This window comes from Heteronotia binoei, chromosome 13, assembly GCF_032191835.1.
Source record: "Heteronotia binoei isolate CCM8104 ecotype False Entrance Well chromosome 13, APGP_CSIRO_Hbin_v1, whole genome shotgun sequence".
Taxonomy (NCBI): Eukaryota; Metazoa; Chordata; class Lepidosauria; order Squamata; family Gekkonidae; genus Heteronotia; species Heteronotia binoei.
In genome coordinates this window covers 10,527,803-10,549,467 of record NC_083235.1, presented here as the reverse complement: position 1 = coordinate 10,549,467, position 21,665 = coordinate 10,527,803, and the positions used below count along the sequence as shown (strand labels likewise).

Sequence of the window (21,665 nt, the reverse complement as noted above, 5' to 3'; positions counted from 1 at the left end):
GGGCAAGAGCAAGTAAGCTGAATGCAGTGCTATTAAAGAAAGATATTCTGCAGTAGGCGTAGAGTAGGAGTGGGTTGAAGAACTCACATTCCAAGTGAGAAAAGGTTCCCATTTCCACAAAAAAGACTTGCAAGTTTGTCAAGCACCGGTATAAGTTTTTGGATTCTTAAATGACCGGTCATAGAAACAGCAGGTAGGAAATTAGCTTTTTTCCTGGGTTTGCTTTATATTTTCCTTGCAGCTCTGGCTAATGCCGTCGTTTCTTCGTTCAACCTTTTCTGCCCAGGCGATGATCTAAAATGCAGCACACGACGTGCACGGAGGATCGGATCCACCATGCGCTGGAGAGGTGCCTCCATGGCCTCAGCAAAAACACCATCTCTGCTAGTACTTGGACAGGTAAGTGACTGCGCAAGAGCTATGCAGGGATCATCTGAGTCTTCTCTCCCCCTCCGCCAGTTTGCAGCAGGCACATTTCCCGATTCTTTCTTCTGTCTCCTGCCATTTCTACATGCCCCTGGATTTCTTTTTGTTGTTCAGTCCCACAGTCGAGTCCGACTCTCTGCAACCCCATGGACCAAGTCACGCCAGGCCCTCCTGTCTTCCACCATCCTCTGAAGTCTGCTCATATTCGTGTTTGTTACATCACTAACGCTGTCCAGCCATCTCCTCTTTTGCCGTCCCCTTCTTCTTTTGCCTTCTGTCTTTCCCAGCATCAGGATCTTCTCCAGGGAATGCTCCCTTCTCATTGGGGGGCCAAAGGATTTGAGCTTCAGCTTCAGCATCTGACCTTCCAGGGAACAGTCTGGGTTGATTTCCCTAAGGACTGACTGTTTGTATCTTCTTGCAGTCCGAGGGACTCTCAAGAGTCTTCTCCAGCACCACATCTCAAAAGCATCTATTCTTCTGCGCTCATCTTTTGCTGTCTCCTTCTTCTTTTGCCTTCTGTCTTTCCCAGCATCAGGGTCTTCTCCAGTGAGTGCTCCCTTTTCATTTAGTGGCCAAAGGGTTTGAGCTTCAGCTTCAGCATCTGACCTTCCAGGGAACTGTCAGGGTTAATTTCCCTTAGGACTGACTGATCTGATCTTCTTGCAGTCCAAGGGACTCTCAAGAGTCTTCTCCAGCACCAAAGCTCAAAAGCGTCTATTCTTCTGCACTCGGCCTTCCTTATGGTTCAGCTCTCAAAGCCATACATTACTACTGGGAATACCATCGCTTTTACCTGGATTCCTAGTCCTAGTATAATATAGTGGGTTCGACGCAAGGAAGAGGTGAGGTAGTAGTGATCATAGCTCTTTTATTAGATACAGCCTAGCATAGGGCTGCACTAAAAGACTGAACTGGGCCAATGGGGCCAACTTATAAACACTACAGCAGGGGTCCCCAAACCCCGGGTTGGGGGCCGCTACCGCTCCGTGGCCTGTTAGCAACCGGGCCATGAGTTGTATAATTATTTCATTTTATATTTTAAAAAGGTAAAGGAAAGGTCCCCTGTGCAAGCAACAGTCGTTTCCGACGCTGGGTTGACGTTGCTTTCACAACGTTTTTGTGACGGAACCGGCCCGATTCTGCCTTCAGACCCGGTCCCGTCAGCTCCCTATTGAGTCGCCAACTCCTGGAGGGAGCTATTTCTCCTCCTGCCCCTTGGGCTCGCTGCCACCACCTGCTCAGTCTAGGGGTTCAGATTGAGAGGAACAGGACTCCCAATCCCCCTCTCCAGCTATGAGGCTAGGCCTCAAGGTCCTCTGCCACCCTGCACTTGGGTTTCACAGAGACCTCAGCACTTCTTTGGGGCAGGAGGAGAAATAGCTCCCTCCAGGAGTTGGCGACTCAATAGGGAGCTGACGGGACCGGGTCTGAAGGCAGAATCGGGCCGGTTCCGTCACATTTGGTGGCAGCGGTGGGATGACTTACTTGGTCTTACTGCCTGGAGGCCTCATTTTCCTGACTAGGCCGCATGCACAGGCAGGAACCCCCACACTGGCAACCTCTTCCTTCGAGCTGCAGCTGAGAACTGACTTCTCTTCCTGCCTAACACATGCCAAGAACAAAAGAACTTCCTGTCTCTCTAGGAGACTTTCCCCCTAGCGTTGTTGGTTTGGCTCTGGAAGGGAGGGGGGAGTGAGGGGAAGGCTAGGCCCAAGCCTGCTTCGCAGTTTAGCGATCCCGCCCAATGAAGCACCAACATTGACTAAGATGGCGTTTCTCCACACGTCCCCCTCCTTAAATTCTGAGCCGGAGGGGTTGCCTCTGACAGAGGTGACCCCGTAGCAGAATCCAACCAAACAAGGAGAAACCCATTAACCCAAACAGAACATTCACCAAGATTAGGAATTTTCCCAACAATACACAAAGTCCCACACCCTAGGTGTCCATGTCCTTTCTGGACAACCAGTCGCATTGCTGCATTCAGAAGGAATGTCCAGTCCTTAAGATGTACTCCTCCATCTCCCAGGACCACCTCTGGAGTTTGGTGCTCTCCCTCCGTTGCTGCTGTTGCTGGGGTGAGTGGTCCATCAAAGGAGGAAATTCCTGGCCCCACATATGAGGTTGGAAACTGCCCAGTTCCCACACAGTTGCTTCTTCTTTATCCCTCATTGGTGGAATGTTCCCTCTGTCCACTCTGACCTCCCAGAAAACCACCTCTGGGCTCCAAACAATTGCTGTCCCAGCTTCTTTTTGTCTCCTTCCTTCCTACCTATATGCAACACCATGGACCTCGCAGAGAATGACTGTGGTATATTCACCTGCCCCACTTTAACTGCCTTTCCCGTCTTCTCCATAGCCACCACATAAGTAGCATCGTCCCGGTCATCCACAATCACATGGGGTCCCTCCCATTCCACTTTCCGTTCACCAGAATGAAGTGGCAGGAAAGCCAACACCCTATCCCCTGTCTCAGCTTCTGCGAACTCCACTTTCTGGTCCCTTGCCACCTCACACAGCGGTTCCAGACTAGGGTCACGTTGGATCTCTGACAGAAAGGTTTCTGGTTCCCCCAGGCTCTCTATCATCTGTTCCTTCAAGCCACCCCTAGTCCCACTGTTTCCAGGACACTCAGCCAAAGTTTGATCTGGGTTCTCCGACCCCTCAGTTGGTTTTTCAGTGTCAACCAACTGAGCTCCTTCCTGCCGGGAAGGCTCCACAGCATCCTGCTGCCCTTGCGGAAATTGGCACCCCTCTTCCCATTGGACACACCCTCCTGCAGGGCTTGAGACAGGCTGGTCCTCCCCCTCCCTGGTTGGTGGTGAGGTGGCTTCCCTAAAGTTGCCTTCCTCCCCCCACCTTCCCCTGAGGGTTTGGCTTGGGTTCTCAGTCCCCTCGGTTGGTTTTTCAGCACTACCAAACTGACCCCCCTCTTGCCTGGAAGGTCCCACAGCTTCCCAGGACTCCTGTCTGCCCTGCTTCAAGACAACCTGTTCCGAGAGAGTCTCGGACGATCCCACTTCCTGATCCACAGCTACTTGGTGAACCGATTCCAACCTAAGGCCGCTCAGGACCCCCTTCTGGAACCGCTCCCGTTCCCCCAAGCCTTCAGCTATGTGCTCCTCTGAGCCCACATTAGCCTTGCTGCTCTCAGAACCTCCTGTGAAATCTCAACTCTCCACCTCTGTCTCTTCAGGATGCACATCCTTTACGCTAGACAGGTTCCTTTCCTCGCTAGGAACATCTACAGCCTCTTGCTGCACTTGGGGAAAGCTACACCCCTTTTCCCCTTGGGAACACCCTACTCTAGGGCTTGAGACAGGCTGGTCCTCCCCCTCCTGGGTGACTGCCCTCTCTTCGTCCTCAGTAACCTGGGCTATTTCCCCCTCCCTGGTTGGTGGTGAGGTGGCTTCCCTAACGTTGCCTTCCTCCTCCCACTTTCCTCTGAGGGTTTGGCTGCCGATTACAGCATTGATAGAGTACTGGCCAACCAACAAATCCTGGCCCAATAACACTGGAACTGTCTGTTCCTTCATTACTTCAAATTCAGAATAGGACTTACATTCTTGTGGAGCTAAACCCCTGAACTGCTTTCGGGAGTGGTCTGGCCCCAGTTTAAACCTTTTAAATACAGTGGCTTTATAGGCCGCAAAAGTTATCCCCCCATCTTCCATAGGCATGCTGTAATAGATGGCTGAAAGCTCTCCAGTCAGGTTGCTACAGAGGTAAGACATATAGTCTTCCTCTGCAATCCCCCACTGTTTGGCTGCCTTCTCAAAGTTGGAGAGGTATATGGAGGGGTCTTCTCCCTCTTGGTATACTGCAAAGTCTTTGGGGGTGACTTTGATCTTTTTGCTTAGTTCAGCTTCCAGACGTAGCACCTCAAGCTCATGGCGACGTTGCTCTTCCTGCTCCTGTCTGCGGATCTCAGCTTGTCTCAGCTCCCTCTCAGCTTGTCTTTCCTCCCTCTCTCTTTCCTCCTGTCTACGCTCTTGGTACGCCTCGATACGTATTCTCTTCAGTTCCAACTGTAGCCGCAAAATTGCTTCTGACTGGGTAGGGGGCACTTTTGCAGGTGCCCCTGCATGCTTAAGATGCTCCAACAGGAGGTCTTTCATATCTACTACAGTCATGTTGTCACACTCCAGCTTTTGCTTTGCGCACTCTTCCTGGAGCTGCGGCTCTGTCATCTTCAGGATTTCCAGCCTCTTAGCACGCTCCATCCTAACTAACTAAACTTTCCCTATTCCAGTTGACCCGAAAATAAAACAAAACCTCTATTGCTTCCTCTGGGTGCTTGCACGTATCAAAAAACAAAAATGCCTGGCCAATCAAGTTCTCTGTTTGTTCTTATCCCACCGCTGCCGCCAAATGTGACGGAACCAGCCCGATTCTGCCTTCAGACCCGGTCCCGTCAGCTCCCTATTGAGTCGCCAACTCCTGGAGGGAGCTATTTCTCCTCCTGCCCCAAAGAAGTGCTGAGGTCTCTGTGAAACCCAAGTGCAGGGTGGCAGAGGACCTTGAGGCCTAGCCTCATAGCTGGAGAGGGGGATTGGGAGTCCTGTTCCTCTCAATCTGAACCCCTAGACTGAGCAGGTGGTGGCAGCGAGCCCAAGGGGCAGGAGGAGAAATACAGCAGACTTTTTACGGGGTGGTTTGCCATTGCCTTCTCCAGTCATCTGCACTTCCCCCACTGGCAAGCTGGGGACTCATTTTACTGACCTCGGAAGGATGGAAAACTGAGTCAACCTGAGCCGGTGACTTGAACCCAGCTTCCGCCAAGATCGAACTCAGGTCATGAGCAGAGGGCTCCCAACTGCAGTACAGCAGCTTTACCACTCTGCGCCACGGGGCTGCCCTAGATTCGATATGTACCATTCAGCTAAAGGACTTAGATAAGCTCTACTTCGTTTGCATAAATACAGTCTGGTGTGCTCTTATATATTACAAGATATGCAGCCCCCCGTCCGTAAAGAGCATGGCTTCTGACATGCCTTGCAACATTGCTATGCAATTTATTATAGGGGATGGTGGAAATATGTGACCAGGAGTAACATGACCAGTAAAACAGGAAAAGCCCCCTCTCTGGTATGTTCCCCCATTTGAGTTGTTGCTGGAGCCTTTCTGGCTACACCAGAAACTGCTGAATTTTTGCAGTTGCTTAGGAGAGCATAAAAGTTCTTGCACACCATACAAACACCCTTAGTTCTTACGTTACCTGTTTTCCAAACAAGCAGGAGGGACGTGAGTCTGTGATTTACGGTATGTGTCCTCTGCAGTTGCAATAAAGGGGTTTATCTTTAGAAGCCTCTTGTCTTGGAAACTGCACGTTGGCCCCTCTGGAAGCACAGACTCTCCCAGTTGTAGTCTTGGCCCAGAGCACTTGTGCCCAGGCCTTGAATTCAGCAGGAGCTCCCAGAAGCACAGATCCTGAACCTTTCTGAGCGTTCCCCCTTTTCCTCCTCACCTCCCTTGTCCATTGAATAGAAGGTGCAGCTGCATAACGATCCCTGGATTAGGAGAGTGGGCAACCAGCCTGCCCCCAGGGTTGGTTCTCGTGAACTGAAGTGGATGAGCTGCTGTGTATAGAGCAGTTGCCTTAAGCACCGGTTTCTAGTTTACTAATGCGACCCGTGGAAGAGGCAAATGAAACAGGAGAATAGCCGGTATGGTGTTGCCACACTGGCTGAATAAGAGAACTGCTGCCTTAAGAAATACAAGTGTTTTCACGTTACTATTTGCGTCTGGAGATGTACGAGCTTAGCAGGATTTGGTACCTTCTTTTCTTCATTTGAGCATCCGGATTGGATTTCAGTTTATGATTATGAATTTCGGACCTTGAAAGTGACTGCAAGCATAGGAATTGCACTGATATAAATTTATGTAAAATATAAAATGTATTCATTGACACAGCATGATTGTTTGCAAGGCTTAATACACAGGGTTTTTTCGATTTCTAATTATACGCTGTGGTTTCCTGTTTGTATTGAATCCCCAGGTGGGGGCAGGGGATCCCCCGGTTTGGAGGTTCTCCCCCCCCCTTCAGGGTCATCAGAAAGCAGGGGGGGGGGAGGGAGGGAAATGTCTGCTGGGCACTCCATGATTCCCTAGGGAGACCAATTCCCATAGCATATAATGAAGAATTGATCAGTGGGTATCTGGGGCTTAGGGTGGACTGTTTTTTGAGATAGGGACACCATATTTGCAGCATAATATGCAGTGCCTCTCCTCAAAATACCCTCCAAATTTCAAAAAGATTAGACCGGGGGTCCAATTGTATGAGCCCCCCAAAAGGTACCCCATCCTTCATCATTTTCAGCGGAAGGAAGGCATTTAAAAGGTATGCGGTCCCTTTAAATGTGAGGACCAGAACTCCCTTCGGAGTTCAATTATGTTTGTCGCAACCATGCTCCTGGCTCCACCCCCAATGTCTCCTGGCTCCACCCCTAAAGTCTCCTGGCTCCACCCCAAAGTCTCCTGGCTCCACCCCCAATGTCTCCTGGCTCCACCCCCCCAAAGTCCCCAGATATTTCTTGAATTGGACTTGACAACCCTAAGCACGTGTGATCCATACCAGGTACTGATCCAGGGCACTGCCTGGTGAAAGTCCTGCCCAAAACCAGGCAGGATCAGTATGAGTGGTACAGCCCAGAACCCTGAAGCTAGCTGGCACCAGGCCCATGGCGCCCTATGAGACCCAGAGGGCCCAGCCTCCTTGTGGATTTTACGGGCCCCCTCCCCAAGCCTTGCCTCACCCCTCTCCCTGGGGACCCCTCACCCCGATCACCTCAGCACATGAAGCAGGGAGCGGCACTGGCAAGCTCTCCCCTGAACCACTCTCAGCAGAGGTGGGTGGGTGGGCAGATCCCGAAAGTTGGGTGGGTAGGTGGGCAGCCAGCCCCGCCCCCTGCTCCCAGCAGCCCTTAGTCTGGCTCCACGTGCTGCCTTGTTTTCCACCACCGTGAGCCTGAACAGTCAGTTCTTGGGTGGGTGGGAGGAGCGACTCCCAGATTGCGCAGGCTGCAAGGGCAGCTAGAGTCCTTTCAGGGTGGGGAGGGTGGGAGGAGGGCAGCTGGAGTTGTCTCCCTTAGGGTTGCCAATCCCCAGGTGGGGGCAGGGGATCCCCCGGATTGGAGGCCCTCCGCCCGCTTCAGGGTCATCAGAAAGCTGAGGGTGGGGGAGGAAAATGTCTGCTTGGCAGTCCATTATTCCCTATGGAGACTTATTCCCATAGGAAATAATGGAGAATTGATCCACGGGTATCTGGGGCTCTGCAGGGGCTGTTTTTTGAGGTAGAGGCACCAGCTTTTCAGTATAGCATTCAGGGACTCTCCCCAAAATACCCTCCAAGTTTCAAAAAGATTGGACCAGGGATCCAATTCTATGAGCCCCCAAAGAAGGTGCCCCTATCCTTCATTATTTCCTAAGGAAGGCAGGCGTTTCAAAGGTGTGCAGTTCCTTTTATATGTGGTGGCCAGAACTCTCTTTGGAGTTCAATGATGCTTGTCACACCCTTGCTCCTGGCTCCATCCCCAAAATCTCCTGGCTGTACCCCAAAGTCTCCTGGCTCCACCCCCAAAGTCCCCAGATATTTCTTGGATTGGACTTGGCAAACCTAGTCTCCCCCAGCCACCATGTACAAGCTTCGCACGTTCTCTGCCACTCCCGGTTGGGGAAGAGCACAGGAAAGCAGGGAAATGGGAAGGGCGTGCACAGATACAAATTAGCCTTCTTTTGAACTTTTGGAATTGGAAGTTGATCTGAGAGCCAGTTTGGTGTAGTGGTGAAGTGCGCGGACTCTTATCTGGGAGAACCAGGTTTGATTCCCCGCTCCTCCACTTGCAGCTGCTGGAATGGTCTTGGGTCAGCCATAGCTCTTGTAGGAGTTGTCCTTGAAAGGGCAGCTGCTGTGAGAGCCCTCTCAGCCCCACCTACCTCACAGGGTTTGATTCCCTGCTCCTCCACCTGCAGCCGCTGGAATGGCCTTGGGTTAGTCATAGCTCTCGTAGGAGTTGTCCTTGAAAAGGCAGCTGCTGTGAGAGCCCTCTCAGTCCCACCCACCTCACAGGGTGTCTGTTGTGGGGGAGGAAGAGAAAGGAGATTGTAGGCCGCTCTGAGTCTCTGATTCAGAAAGAAGGGCGGGGTATAAACCTGCAATTCTTCTTCTTCTTCAGGCTGAGCTCCAGGAAAGGTAGAAGGGGAATTGGAGCTTACATGCAATTTAAATCACACTGGAGGGGGAAGGGAGAGGGGTGGCCCCCACCGTCTTCAGCTTCTTGCTCTAGGGTTGCCAATTCCCAGGTGGGGGCAGGGGATTCCCTGGTTTGGAGGCCCTCCCCCCGCTTCAGGGTCATCAGAAAGCGGGGGGAGGGGAGGGAAATGTCTGCTGGGAACTCATGATTCCCTATGGAAACTTATTCCCATGGGAAATAATGGAGAATTGATCCGCGGGTATCTGGGGCTTTGCGGGCCCTGTTTTTTGAGATAGAGGCACCACATTTTCAGCATTGCATCCAGTGGCTCTCCCCAAAATACTCCCTAAGTTTCAAAAAGATTGGACCAGGGGGTCTAATTCTATGAGCCCCCAAAGAAGGTGACTCTATCCTTCATTATTTCCTATGGAAGAAAGGCATTGAAAAGGTGTGCGGTCCCTTGATATGTGGTGGTCAGAACTCCCTTTGGAGTTCAATTATGCTTGTCACATCCTTGCTCCTGGCTCCACCCCCAATGTCTCCTGGCTCCACCCCCAAAGTCCCCAGATATTTCTTGAATTGGACTTGGCAACCCTATCTTGCTCTCACCTCCATAGCCCCCCTCCTGCAAGCCCCCCTACGACCCCCTCCCCCTGTGACTCTTAGCTACAGGGCATGTTGGCAGTTACTTGTTACTTGAGATTCTTTTATCCTCACCTCGAGTTTCTACTATGATACTAAATCGGCTCAGAGGAAGTCTGTCGCCTGGATGCAGCCTTAAAGAGTTGTCAGCAAACACTACGGTATCACACCTCCAGCTGGGTGACAACTGTCCACATTGCTGCAAAACAATTTAGTACTGATCTGGCTCAGGGTGCTTTTTTTCTCAGAATCTCATGTGTGGTTGCTCTGTAATCCAGCTTCTATGGTTAGCGTTTCCTTTCTCTGTTCTTCCCTAAAATAAAAAAAAGGCAGTTCGTAGCTTGCAGTCAACAACCTCTAAAACCGCTGCAGAGAAACTGTGACTGTTTTGGCACTAGAACAAAGCAGGAATCAAGTGTCGCCTTTAAGACCGGCAAAGTTTTATGCAGAATGTTTTATTCAGAAAGCTTACATTCTGAATAAAACTTTGGTGCGTCTTAAAGGTGCAACTTAGAATCATAGAGTTGGAAGGGACCTCCAGGGTCATTAGTCCAGGGGTGGCTCTCCAGATGTTTTTTGCCTACAAATCCCATCAGCCCCCGCCATTGGCCATGCTGGCTGGGGCTGATGGGAGTTGTAGGCCAAAAACATCTGGAGAGCTACCGTTGGCCACCCCTGATCTAGCCCAACCCCCTGCACAATGCAGGAAACTCACAAATACCTCCCCCTAAATTCACAGGATCTTCATTGCTGTTGGATGGCCATATAGCCTCTGTTGAAAAACCTCCAAGGAAGGAGAGCCCATCACCTCCTGAAGAAGCCTGTTCCACTGAGGAATTGCTCTAACGGTCAGGAAGTTCTTCCTAATGTTGAGCCGGAAACTCTTTTGATTTAATTTCAACCCGTTGGTTCTGGTCCTACCTTCCGGGGCCACAGAAAACTCCACCCCATCCTCTCTATGACAGCCCTTCAAGGACTTGAAGATGGTGGTCCTATCACCTCTCAGCCGCCTCCTCTCCAGGCAAAACATGCCCAGCTCCTTCAACCTTTCTTCATAGGGCTTAGTCTCCAGACCCCTCACCAACTTGACTCCTGCTCTGTTCTGCTGCTTCTGACCAACACGGCTGCCCACCTGGATCTGTTTTGGCACTGTTTATGAGTCATATTTACACCAATTCTGGAGGAAGCCTGTATATAAATGGCAATGAATACTTCCTTCTCCCTCTCTCTTGCTTCCTTCTGCATCACAGCTTGCTTTGCCAGGCTTACTCAATCGCACAGCAGAGCTACAGAGCAAAGCCTCTGTTTTCTCCAATGGCTGAGGCTCCTCTCTTGGGGAGGTACCATAGAGTTTTTACTTTGTAAAATGCTAGAGCATCTGGGAAAACCATAGAGTTTTTCCATAAATGCCTAGAGCGGCTGGCACGCAACGTTGCCGGCACGATGACACCACTAGTGGGTGACATCATCGCGCCTAGACGCCGCAGGGGACTTGGCAACCCTAATAGACCAGCTTGGTCATTTGCTGACTCTGTGTTTCTTGTTTTCTCTTTGTCAGCTGGGCTTTGTCTGAATTGCTGGAGCCTCCAGGAGCTGGTTAGCCGTGATGCAGGGAACTACCTCATCCTTCTGGAGAAAATACTACAAAAGGCTGAAGAGGTACATGGGGGGGGGGGAGAGTTGGGTTGAAATTAAATCAAAAGAGTTTCCGGCTCAGCATTAGGAAGAATGTCCTGACAGTTAGAGTGGTTCCTCAGTGGAACAGGCTTCCTTGGGAGGTGGTGGGCTCTCCTTCCTTGGAGGGTTTTCAACAGAGGCTAGAGGGCCATCTGACAGCAATGAAGATCCTGTGAATTTAGGGGGAGGTGTTTGTGAGTTTCCTGCATTGTGCAGGGGGTTGGACTAGATGACCCTGGAGATCCCGTCCAACTCTAGGATTCTATTAGGAAGAATGTCCTGACAATTAGAGCGGTTCCTCAGTGGAACAGGCTTCCTCAGGAGATGGTGGGCTCTCCTTCCTCGGAGGTTTTTCAACAGAGGCTAGATGGTCATCTGACAGCAATGAAGATCCTGTGACTTTAGGGGGAGGTGTTTCTGAGTTTCCTGCGTTGTGCAGGGGGTTGGACTAAATGGCCCTGGAGGTTCTGTCCAACTCTAGGGTTCTATTAGGAAGAACTTCCTGACCGTTAGAGCAATTCCTCAGTGGAACAGGCTTCCTCAGGAGATGGTGGGCTCTCCTTCCTTAGCGGTTTTTCAACAGAGGCTAGATGGCCATCTGACAGCAATGAGGATCCTGTGAATTTAGGGGGAGGTGTTTGTGAGTTTCCTGCATTGTGCAGGGGGTTGGACTAGATGGCCCTCGAGTTTCCGTCAAACTTTCGGGTTTTATTAGGAAGAACTTCCTGACCGTTAGAGCAATTCCTCAGTGGAACAGGCTTCCTCGGGAGGTGGTGGGCTCTCCTTCCTCGGAGGTTTTTCAACAGAGGCTAGATGGCCCTTGGACAGCAATGAGGATCCTGTGAATTTAGGGGGAGGTATTTGTGAGTTTCCTGCATTGTGCAGGGGGCTGGACTAGATGGCCCTGGAGGTTCCGTCCAACTCTAGGATTCTATGAGGAAGGACTTCCTGACGGTTAGAGCGGTTCTTCATTGGAACAGGCTTCCTCCTTGGGAGGTGGTGGGCTCTCCTCCCTTGGAGGTTTTTAAACAGAGGCTGGATGGCCATCTGACAGCCATGAGGATCCTGTGAAGTTAGGGGGAGGTATTTGTGAGTTTCCTGCATTGTGCAGGGGGTTGGACTAGATGACTCTGGAAGTCCCTTCCCACTTTAGGATTCTATGAAGTAATGATAGTATCGGGCCCAAAGCTAGGAAATTTTCAGTGAAGTGGCACTGGAGAAAGTGACGGGGCCCAAAAAGGACATCATAAAAACGACATTGTCCCCTCTAGGCCCGGCGCGAGGCAGAATCCTGACACACGTCACCCCCTCCCACAGGGGGAAATTTTCATGTGCACAGGCGGCATAATAAACTTCACCCAGAGGTGATGTCATTTCGTCGGTCACGGAATCATCATTGTAATGGCTCATCAACTCAATATGCATGTAAGATTCTCTTTTATGTGCATATTAAGTTGATGAGTCCTTTTGCATGACAGCTGTTGCCTTAGCACGGGTTCCTAAAGTGCACAGCAGGCTTTCGTACCTTCCTTTTCTTTCTTGGAATTTCAAGCATCCGGAGTGGGTATCAATTTAGGGGAGGGATGATGGCTCAGTGGCAGAGCATCTGCTTGGTAAGCAGAAGGTCCCAGGTTCAATCCCCGGCATCTCCAACTAAAAAGGGTCTAGCCAAATAGGCGTGAAAAACCTCAGCTTGAGACCCTGGAGAGCCACTGCCAGTCTGAGTAGACAAGACTGACTTGGATGGACCCAGGGTCTGATTCAGTAGAAGGCAGCTTCATATATGTTCAACCTCCACATCCAGAGGCAGTCAAGTCTCTGAATCGCAGTGCTAGGAGACAGAATCCATGGAGGATTTAGGCAAGGGATGGTGGCTCAGTGGTAGAGCATCTGCTTGGTAAGTAGAAAGTCTCAGGTTCAATCCCTGGCATCTCCAACTAAAAAGGGTCCAGGCAAGTAGGCGTGAAAAACCTCAGCTTGAGACCCTGGAGAGCCGCTGCCAGTCTGAGTAGACAAGACTGACTTGGATGGACCCAGGGTCTGATTCAGTAGAAGGCAGCTTCATATATGTTCAACCTCCACATCCAGAGGCAGTCAAGTCTCTGAATCGCAGTGCTAGGAGACAGAATCCATGGAGGATTTAGGCAAGGGATGGTGGCTCGGTGGTAGAGCATCTGCTTGGTAAGCAGAAGGTGCCAGGTTCAATCTCCACCATCTCCAACTAAAAAGGGTCCAGGCAAGTAGGCGTGAAAAACCTCAGCTTGAGACCCTGGAGAGCTGCTGCCGGTCTGAGTAGACAATACTGACTTTGATGGACCGAGGGTCTGATTCAGTACAAGGCAGCTTCATATGTTCATATATGTTCAATTTGTGTTCATGAAGTGTGGACTTTAAAAGTAGTCGGAAGTGACTGGAAGAATTTGAATGGTTTTGATATAAATATGTGGCCGTTAGAAATGTACTTACGGATACAGCCTAATTGCTTGCATTGCTCATGTGCAGCGTTTCAGTTGTTGGTAGTTACTTGCACGCTGTGGTTTCCTGTTAGTATTGACTCACCTGGGGACCGGCAACTCTGCTTCGGAAGGTCTCTTCTTTCTGCTCTTCATATCTCGTGTCCTTTCTGTGCTTTTCTGCAGGTCCAAGAGAATTGCGACTATGATCTGTTTATTCCACTGGCCTTGCTCTTCAGTTCAGCTGTCTTGTATGTAAGTTCTGCCGCTGCATTTGGTATACTCAGCCCCGCTTACTTTGTGCAGCTCCAGCTTTTAAGAACAAAATCTGTGAGGCTCGGGGCAGCGCTATCTTTTATAGGCAGGGGTCGTTTTGTAGAAAAATAGGTGGTGGAGCTCGTTAGCATCGCTCATTAGCATATGCCGGGGGTGGCCAACGGTAGCTCTCCAGATGTTTTTTTTTGCCTACAACTCCCATCAGCCCCATCCAGCATGGCCAATGGCTGGGGCGGATGGGAGTTGTAGGCAAAAAAAAAAATCTGGAGAGCTACCGTTGGCCACCCCCGGCATATGCCACCCCCTCCCCCCACAAACAGCCAAAATAATCCTTCACAAGAAAGGAGAGTCCCGGGCGACTGAGGCCTGCTTGGGCTGGCTAGAGATCCAGTCAGCCCAAGCAGGCCTCGCTCATCTGGGGCTCTCCTGGGCCGCCCCTCCCCCCCAATCATAAGGCCAACAAGCCACCCACCATCCAAAATCCCATAAGAAGAAGATGAAGAAGAAGATATTGGATTTATATCCCGCCCTTCACTCTGAAGAATCTCAGAGCGGCTCACAATCTCCTTTCCCTTCCTCCCCCACAACAGACACCCTGTGAGGTGGGTGGGGCTGAGAGGGCTCTCAAAGCAGCTGCCCTTTCAAGGACAACCTCTGCCAGAGCGATGGCTGACCCGAGGCCATGCTAGCAGGTGCAAGTAGAGCAGTGGGGAATCAAACCTGGTTCTGCCAGATAAGAGTCCGCACACTTAACCACTACACCAAACTGGCTCTCCATAAGAAGTGGAGAAAGGGTGGTGTGGGCTTCTCCAGGGGTTAATGAGGGCTGCTGGGGGTGTGGCAAAGACCCTGGTGGCTGGCTGGCTGCCCGCTCTCCTAATCCAGGGCTGATTATGCAGCTGCACCTACTATTCAATGGACAAGGTAGGTAGGTGGGGAGGAGGAGTGGGAACCCTCAGAAAGGTTCAGGAGCTGTGCTCCTGTGAGCTCCTGCTGAATTCAAGGCCTGGTTATAGGAGATTAATGGCTATCAACAGCCTACATGCCTCCCCAACAACTCCCTAATGCCATTAGGTTTAAAAAATGTTAAGGTTGTATAAATTCTATAGCAACCCTGTGGTGCAGAGTGGTAAAGCTGCAGCACTGCAGTCCGCGCTCTCTGAGTTGGATCCCGATGGAAGCTGGGTTCAGGTAGGTGGCTCCAGGTTGACTCAGCCTTCCATCCTTCTGAGGTCGGTCAAAGGAGTTCCCAGCTCCTGAGGGGGAAGCGTAGATGACTGGGGAAGGCCAGGGCAAATCACCCCGTAAAAAAGTCTGCCGTGAAACTGCCGTGATGCGACGTCACCCCAGAATCGGAAACAACTGGTGCTTGCACAGGGGACTATCTTGACCGAGGAAGAGAAATGCTGCATGCAGTGGCACTACGTATCACCTTCCCCCCCACACCAGTGTCACAGAGGAAGTACATGGGCCGGAGTAATATAGATCAAATTCTGGCTTCAGGCTTTGGAGAGCTCTTGTGCAAGATTCCAAAAATGGCCTCCCATTGATGATGCTAACCATTCACTTGTCCCATTCTTGTAAGCTCAGTCCTCATGGCTGGTTTCCTTCTGTTGTACCTCAAGCAGTATCAGAGACTGCTGCATAAGTAGAGATATCCTATTGCTGTAGAAAAGACCAAGAGTCTGGTAGCACCTTAAAGACTAACAAAATGCAGGGGTGGAATTCTAGCAGGAGCTCCTTTGCATATTAGGCCACACACCCCCTGATGTAGCCAGTCCTCCGAGAGCTTCCAGGGCTCTTTGTACAGGGCATATTGAAAGCTCCAGGAGGATTGGCTACATCGGGGGCGTGGCCTAATATGCAAAGGAGTTCTCCTAGAATTCCACCCCTGCATATTAGGCCACACACCCCTGAGGTAACCAATCCTCCAAGAGCTTCCAGATCTCTTAGTACAGGGCCTGCTGTAAGCTCCAAGAGGATGAGCTACATCAGGGGTGCAATTCTAGCAGGAGCTCCTTTGCATATTAGGCCACACACCCCTGATGTAGCCAATCCTCCAGGAGTCTACAGTAGGCCCTGTACGAAGAGCCCTGAAAGCTCCAGGAGGATTGGCTACATCAGGGGGCGTGGCCTAATATGCAAAGGAGCTCTCCTAGAATTCCACCCCTGCATATTAGGCCACACACCCCTGATGTAGCCAATCCTCGAAGAGCTCAGGGGGCTCTTCTTACAGGGCCTACTGTAAGCTCCAGGACGATTGGCTACATCAGGCAATATGCAAAGGAGCTCCTGCTAGAATTCTACCCCTGACAAAATGTCATCTTATAGCTCAGGAGTGGCCAAACTGTGGCTCAGGAGCCACATGTGGCTCTTTCACACATATTGTGTGGCTCTTGAAGCCCCCCTCCCCAATCAACTGGCTTGAAGAAGGCATTTCTCTCTTTAAATCACTTCACCAAGCCAGAGCCAGAGGCTTGCAGAAGGAATTTAAAGTTGCTTTCTTTCCACCTCTCCCTCTCCATCTATTTGCCCATCCAGTCCAACACTCTGTATCACACAGTGGCCAAAAAACCAGGGGCCATCAGGAGGTCCACCAGTGGGGCCAGGACACTAGAAACCCTCCCACTGTGCCCCCCCAGGCACCAAGAAGCCAGAGCATCACTTGCCCCAGACAGAGAGTTCCATCAATACGTTGTGGCTAATAGCCACTGATGGACCTCTGCTCCATATGCTTATCCAACCCCCCTTGGAGCTGGCTATGCTTGTAGCCGCCACCACCTCCTGTGGCAGTGCGTTCCTCGGAGCCCGGCAGGGATAAGTGAACCAATTGTCAAAGCTGAAGAAGAGCCAAGTACAGTTTCTAAAAACTGGCTCCTGTCGAAGTTGTAGGCTGCCACTCATCCTTCCCGCTCTACTGTCACAGAGCCACGGGGTGGGAGCCACAGCTCAGCGGCAGAGCCTCTTTCTCGCACGCCCACGGTCTTGTCCCTGGCACCCCTGGTCTTCATTTCACCTACAGTTCTGTGTTTTTTAAATTCCGGGGGCAGGGGGTGTGCTAGTGGCCAGTTCACCGAGGGCACCAAAAACCCTAGCGCCAGCCCTGCAAACGGGACAGAAGGCTCTGTTGTGAACGGTCACCGTATGGCCACATCTGGATGTGTTTAGGCCATTTCTATTCTCTTGACAGACCTCCCACTTCCCTTCCAATTCTGACCTGCTTTGGAGAGCCAGGCAGACCTTCCGGGACTTCCTCGCTTGGCCCGTGCCGTACTGCGATTTCTGCCAGGAACTGCTGACCTTTATTGACAACGAGCTCAAAGCCCCAGGTAGGAAGCCGTTTTCTCTGACCAGGGGTCGTTCTGTAGAAAAAACAGGTGGTGGGTCTCATCAGCATAACTCATTCGCATATGCCGCCCCTCCCTATCAGCCAAAAGCAACCCAGCGCAAGAAAGGAGAGCCCTGGGCGAGCGAGGCCTGCTTGGGCTGGCTGGAGATCCAGCCAGCCCAAGCAGGCCTCACTTGCCTGGGGCTCTCCTCGGCCACCCCTCCTCCGCAGTCAAAAGGCCAGCAAGCCACCTGCCGCCCAAAATCACATAAGAAGTGGAGAAAGGGTGGCACGGGCTTCTCCAGGGGTGAATGAGGGCTGCTGGGGTGTAGTGGTTCGGTGTAGTGGTTAAGTGTGCAGACTCTTATCTTGGAGAACCGGGTTTGATTCCCCACTCCTCCACTTGCAGCTGCTGGAATGGCCTTGGGTCAGCCATAGCTCTGGCAGAGGTTGTCCTTGAAAGGGCAGCTGCTGTGAGAGTCATCTCAGCCCCACCCACCTCACAGGGTGTCTGTTGTGGGGGCGGGAGATAAAGGAGATTGTGAGCCACTGTGAGACTCTTGAGTGGAGGGCGGAATATAAATCCAATGTCGTCGTCTTCTTCTTCTTGGGGGTGTGGCAAAGCCCCTGGTGGCTGGCTGCCCGCTCTCCTAATCCAGGGATTGTTCTGCTGCTGCACCTACTGTTCAATGGACAAGGTAGGTGGGGAGGAACCCTCAGAAAGCTGTGCTCCTGTGAGCTCCTGCTGAATTCAAGGCCTGTCTCTGTCAAAGATGGATTCCCAAGATCCCACTTCTGAAGTTAGCTGACTTTTTAATGGGAGATATTTTTGTGTTGGTGCAGAAGGAAGCAAGAGAGAGGGAGAAGGAGGCAGATGACAGCCTGTTGCTTGGGGGCCTGATAGGAGCCCTCCGGGGGCCTAATTTGGCCCCCGAACTGCATGTTTGACACCCCCGTCCTAAGCATTAAATATGCAGATTCCTGGCGCAGATAGTCTTTTTGATGGCTTCTAGTTTCACTTCGTTACACGTTCTTGGCATGTTCATACAAGAACACGTTAAGTCCTTGTATGTTCAAAGCACTTGCCATGCGTTGAACATGCTACTCCATACTTTAGACAGGGTTTGAGTATGAAGCTCAGAAAATATTGGTTTTTCTGAGGCCATCCGGTGAATTCATGATGGAGGCAAAGTTTGAATTAGAAAGAAGAGCTCTGGCCCTCCTAGGCACTACTGCGCATTGTTTTTTGTACACTGATGAGTTTCCATTCCATGGATAGAAAATTTCCTTGTGTAAAGTCCCATTTGCCTGACAAATTGGATGTGGCTTATTCTCTGTTGCTTTCCATCCTCATCTTTCACTCCAGGGGATGAATTACTCAGTAGCAACAGAGGATCCATTCAGATCCCCTTTAAGGTGCACCCTTGGTCTTCGTGTGAGTCACCGCATCCGAGAATTTCCATAGGCAGGGCCAGCTCGCCCGCTAGGCAAACTAGGCGGTTCAGGAGCTGTGCTCCTGTGAACGCCTGCTGAATCTGAGGCCTGGTGCTAATGGTACTGAAATTATGGGATACCTTCCCCCTCCCATAAGGTATTTTCCCTCCTGGCTTTTAAGAGGGCAGTAGAAGCTGTTTCTTCAGTTAAGCATCTGGATTAATTTAAAAGTTGGCTTGTTGGGAAGTCGTACTGAGACTTCAGTGCTGGGTGATGCTCTTTTGTTACTTTTTTTTTTGTGGCGACTTGTTTTTATGTGCTCTCTTTCTTGTTTTTTTGATCACTTCCTCCACTTAAAAACATCAGGCTATGGTAAACTGCTTTGCAGCCACAAGTCATAAAGTGGGGTAAAATAACAGGCTCCACTGCTTTTTCTTTTTCTTACAGGGATTTCCTATCAAAGGCTGGTGAGGGCGGAGCATGGTCTGTCTGTAAAGAGCTCAGACAGTTCTATTGTGTAAGTATCGCACAATGGGGCTGTTCAGACGCACAGTATAATCAGTTGTCGCTGCTGTTCCATACCGGATTAAAAGTGGCTGATCAGGCAGCAACATCTGCCTCCCGGTATTAACTCGTAGTAGCCCCCCTCAATCCTTCTTGGAACCGGAGTATTTTGTTGCCTGCTCCTTTGCAGTGTTTTCTGAGTTCTCCGGTTTCACCTCGTAGTTTCCCCATCTGGATAGTTCTCGACCAACTTCCGGGTGTCTGGAGGCTGTCCCGGAGCAAAAGGAGCCTCAGGCATCTGGTTTACGGTCACCATTTTTTTAACTACTTAGCAATATGCGCATAACCCTATAATGTTTTAACCTATGCGCATAATATTGGAGGAAAAAAGAACTTCATAAAGCAGCGTGGTCTAAGCGGTTGGGATCTATGTGGTACAGAGTTTGACTGCCAGCATTCAAAACAGTAAAAATGTTTAATAAGAAGAGAAAGAAAAATAAAAACAAAAACAGTTACATGTAAAAGTTTAGCACAGCACCTGATCAGCAACAAGAAGGGCAAATAAAAGGTGGATTTAAACGCATCTTCTCGTCCCTGGTGTAAACTTGCCTTAGTTTGTGAATTACCGTACTTACTCGGTCTGACTGCCTGGGGTCCTCCTCCTCTTGAGTAGGCCTCTCCCACAGTCAGGAGCCCACAGACTCACAACCTCTCTCTTTGAGGGCCAGCTGCGAACTGCCCTTTTCCCGCCTAATTCAAATAAAAAAACCAAAAGAACTTCCTGCCCCTCTAGGAGGCTTTCCCCCTAGAGTTGATGGTTTAACTCTGGAAGGGAGGGGGGGAGTGAAGGGAAGGCTAGGTCACACAGCTTGCCTAGTAGTTTCATGTTCCCCTCCAACCAAGCACCAACATTAACCAAGATGGCGTTTCTCCACACGAGGTATTCCCAATAGTAATGTATGGCTGTGAGAGCTGGACCATAAGGAAGGCCGAGCGCAGAAGAATAGATGCTTTTGAGATGTGGTGCTGGAGAAGAGTTCCTTGGACTGCAAGAAGATCCAGTCATTCAATCCTCAGGGAAATCAACCCAGACTGTTCCCTGGAAGGTCAGATGATGAAGCTGAAACTCAGATACTTTGGCCACCAAATGAGAAGGGAGCACTCACTGGAGAAGATCCTGATGCTGGGAAAGACAGAAGGCAAAAGAAGAAGGGGACGGCAAAAGATGAGATGACTGGACAGCATTACTGATGTAACCAACACGAATTTGAGCAGACTTCGGAGGATGGTGGAAGACAGGAGGGCCTGACGTGACTTGGTCCATGGGGTCGCAGAGTCGGACTCGACTGTGCGACTGAACAACAACAAAAAAGCAGAGATATAAGTTTATAAAGGACACAAACACAATTATTTTTTTAAAAAAACACCTTAAACCATGCTTAAAATGTTAGCACTCATTGATCTTAAAGGGGCTTTCTTTGTATTTCTCCCATGGGATCCAGGGAACTGGGCCAAGGAAACTCTGGCTCTTTTCTTCCTTCCCCAGGGGACCAGGAGGGGGAGGAGCCTCAGTCAATAGAAGAAAGAGAGGCTTGGCTCAGTAGCTCTGCTGTGTGATTGAGAGAGCCTGGAAAAACAAAATCTGCCTCCCCCCATTCCTTCCCAAGGGAGGAGCCTCAGCCAATGGGGAAAACAGAGGTTTTGCTCTGTAGCTTCTGTGCAATCGAGCAAGTTGTGATGCAGAAGGAAGCAAGAGAGAGGGAGAAGGAAGCAGGTGACAGCCAGTTGCTCGGGGGCCTGATAGGAGCATAGATCGTGACAGCAGGGATGACCCCATTTCAGACGTGTAGCAAGTAGTCTCTACATTTCTGAATCAGGCTGTTCAAAGTTGGTTGGTTCTCTAGGCTGTTTACGGTTGGTTAAAACGTTTGGGGCTCTTTAGCTTGGAGAAATGTCGACTGAGGGATGACAAGATAGAGGTTTACAAGATTATGCATGGGACAGAGAAAGAAGGACTTTTCTCCCTTTCTCACAATACGAGAACTCGTGGGCACTCAATGAAATTGCTGAGTAGTCGGGTTAGAACGGATAAAAGGAAGTCCTTCTGATGCTCTGTATTCTTGGTGCTGGCAGGGGGGGCAACAGTGGGAGGGCTTCTAGTGTCTTGACCTCACTGGTGGACTTCCTGACGCCACTTGGGTTTTTGTTGGCCACTGTGCAACACACAGCGTTGGACTGGATGGGCCATTGGCCTGATCCAACATGGCTTCTCTTATGTTACACAGAGTGTTGGACTGGATGAGCCACTGGCCTGATCCAACAGGGCTTCTCTTATGTTCTTATGTGACGCAGAGTGTTGGACTGGATGGGCCATTGGCCTGATCCAACATGGCTTCTCTTATGTTCTTATGTGACACAGAGTGTTGGACTGGATGGGCCATTGGCCTGATCTAATATGGCTTCTCTTATGTTCTTATGTTCTTTTTTCCCCCCAGAACAGTCCTGTTACTGAACTCTTCCGAAGTTCACCGGGAGTTTGTCTCAGTTGCTGAAAGGCTTAGTGCTGTAGAGCACTCTCACCACATGCTACTGGTCACCCTTCTTGAACACATTTACCAAGCTAACTTTGGTACGAATTGGGACCTTGTCAGACTCCATCAAGCTCTGAAGGTAAAGAGACACGTTCAAGCACACGCAGCCATGAGCATGCCTCTGTTGCAAACTGACACGTAG

General features: G+C 50.6%; 1 protein-coding gene across 1 annotated transcript in view; it reads left to right on the top strand.

Annotated features, from left to right (window-relative positions):
• Positions 1-282: 282 nt before the first annotated feature.
• Positions 283-21,665, top strand: part of LOC132581793 (phosphoinositide 3-kinase regulatory subunit 5-like) — a 43,964-nt gene continuing 22,581 nt past the window's right edge. Inside the window, exons 1-6 of the mRNA XM_060253205.1 lie at positions 283-399; positions 10,819-10,919; positions 13,577-13,645; positions 16,857-16,995; positions 18,876-18,945; positions 21,428-21,602. Coding sequence (XP_060109188.1) covers positions 300-399; positions 10,819-10,919; positions 13,577-13,645; positions 16,857-16,995; positions 18,876-18,945; positions 21,428-21,602 — 654 coding nt within the window. The 5' untranslated portion in view covers positions 283-299. The remainder of the gene's footprint in view (positions 400-10,818; positions 10,920-13,576; positions 13,646-16,856; positions 16,996-18,875; positions 18,946-21,427; positions 21,603-21,665) is intronic.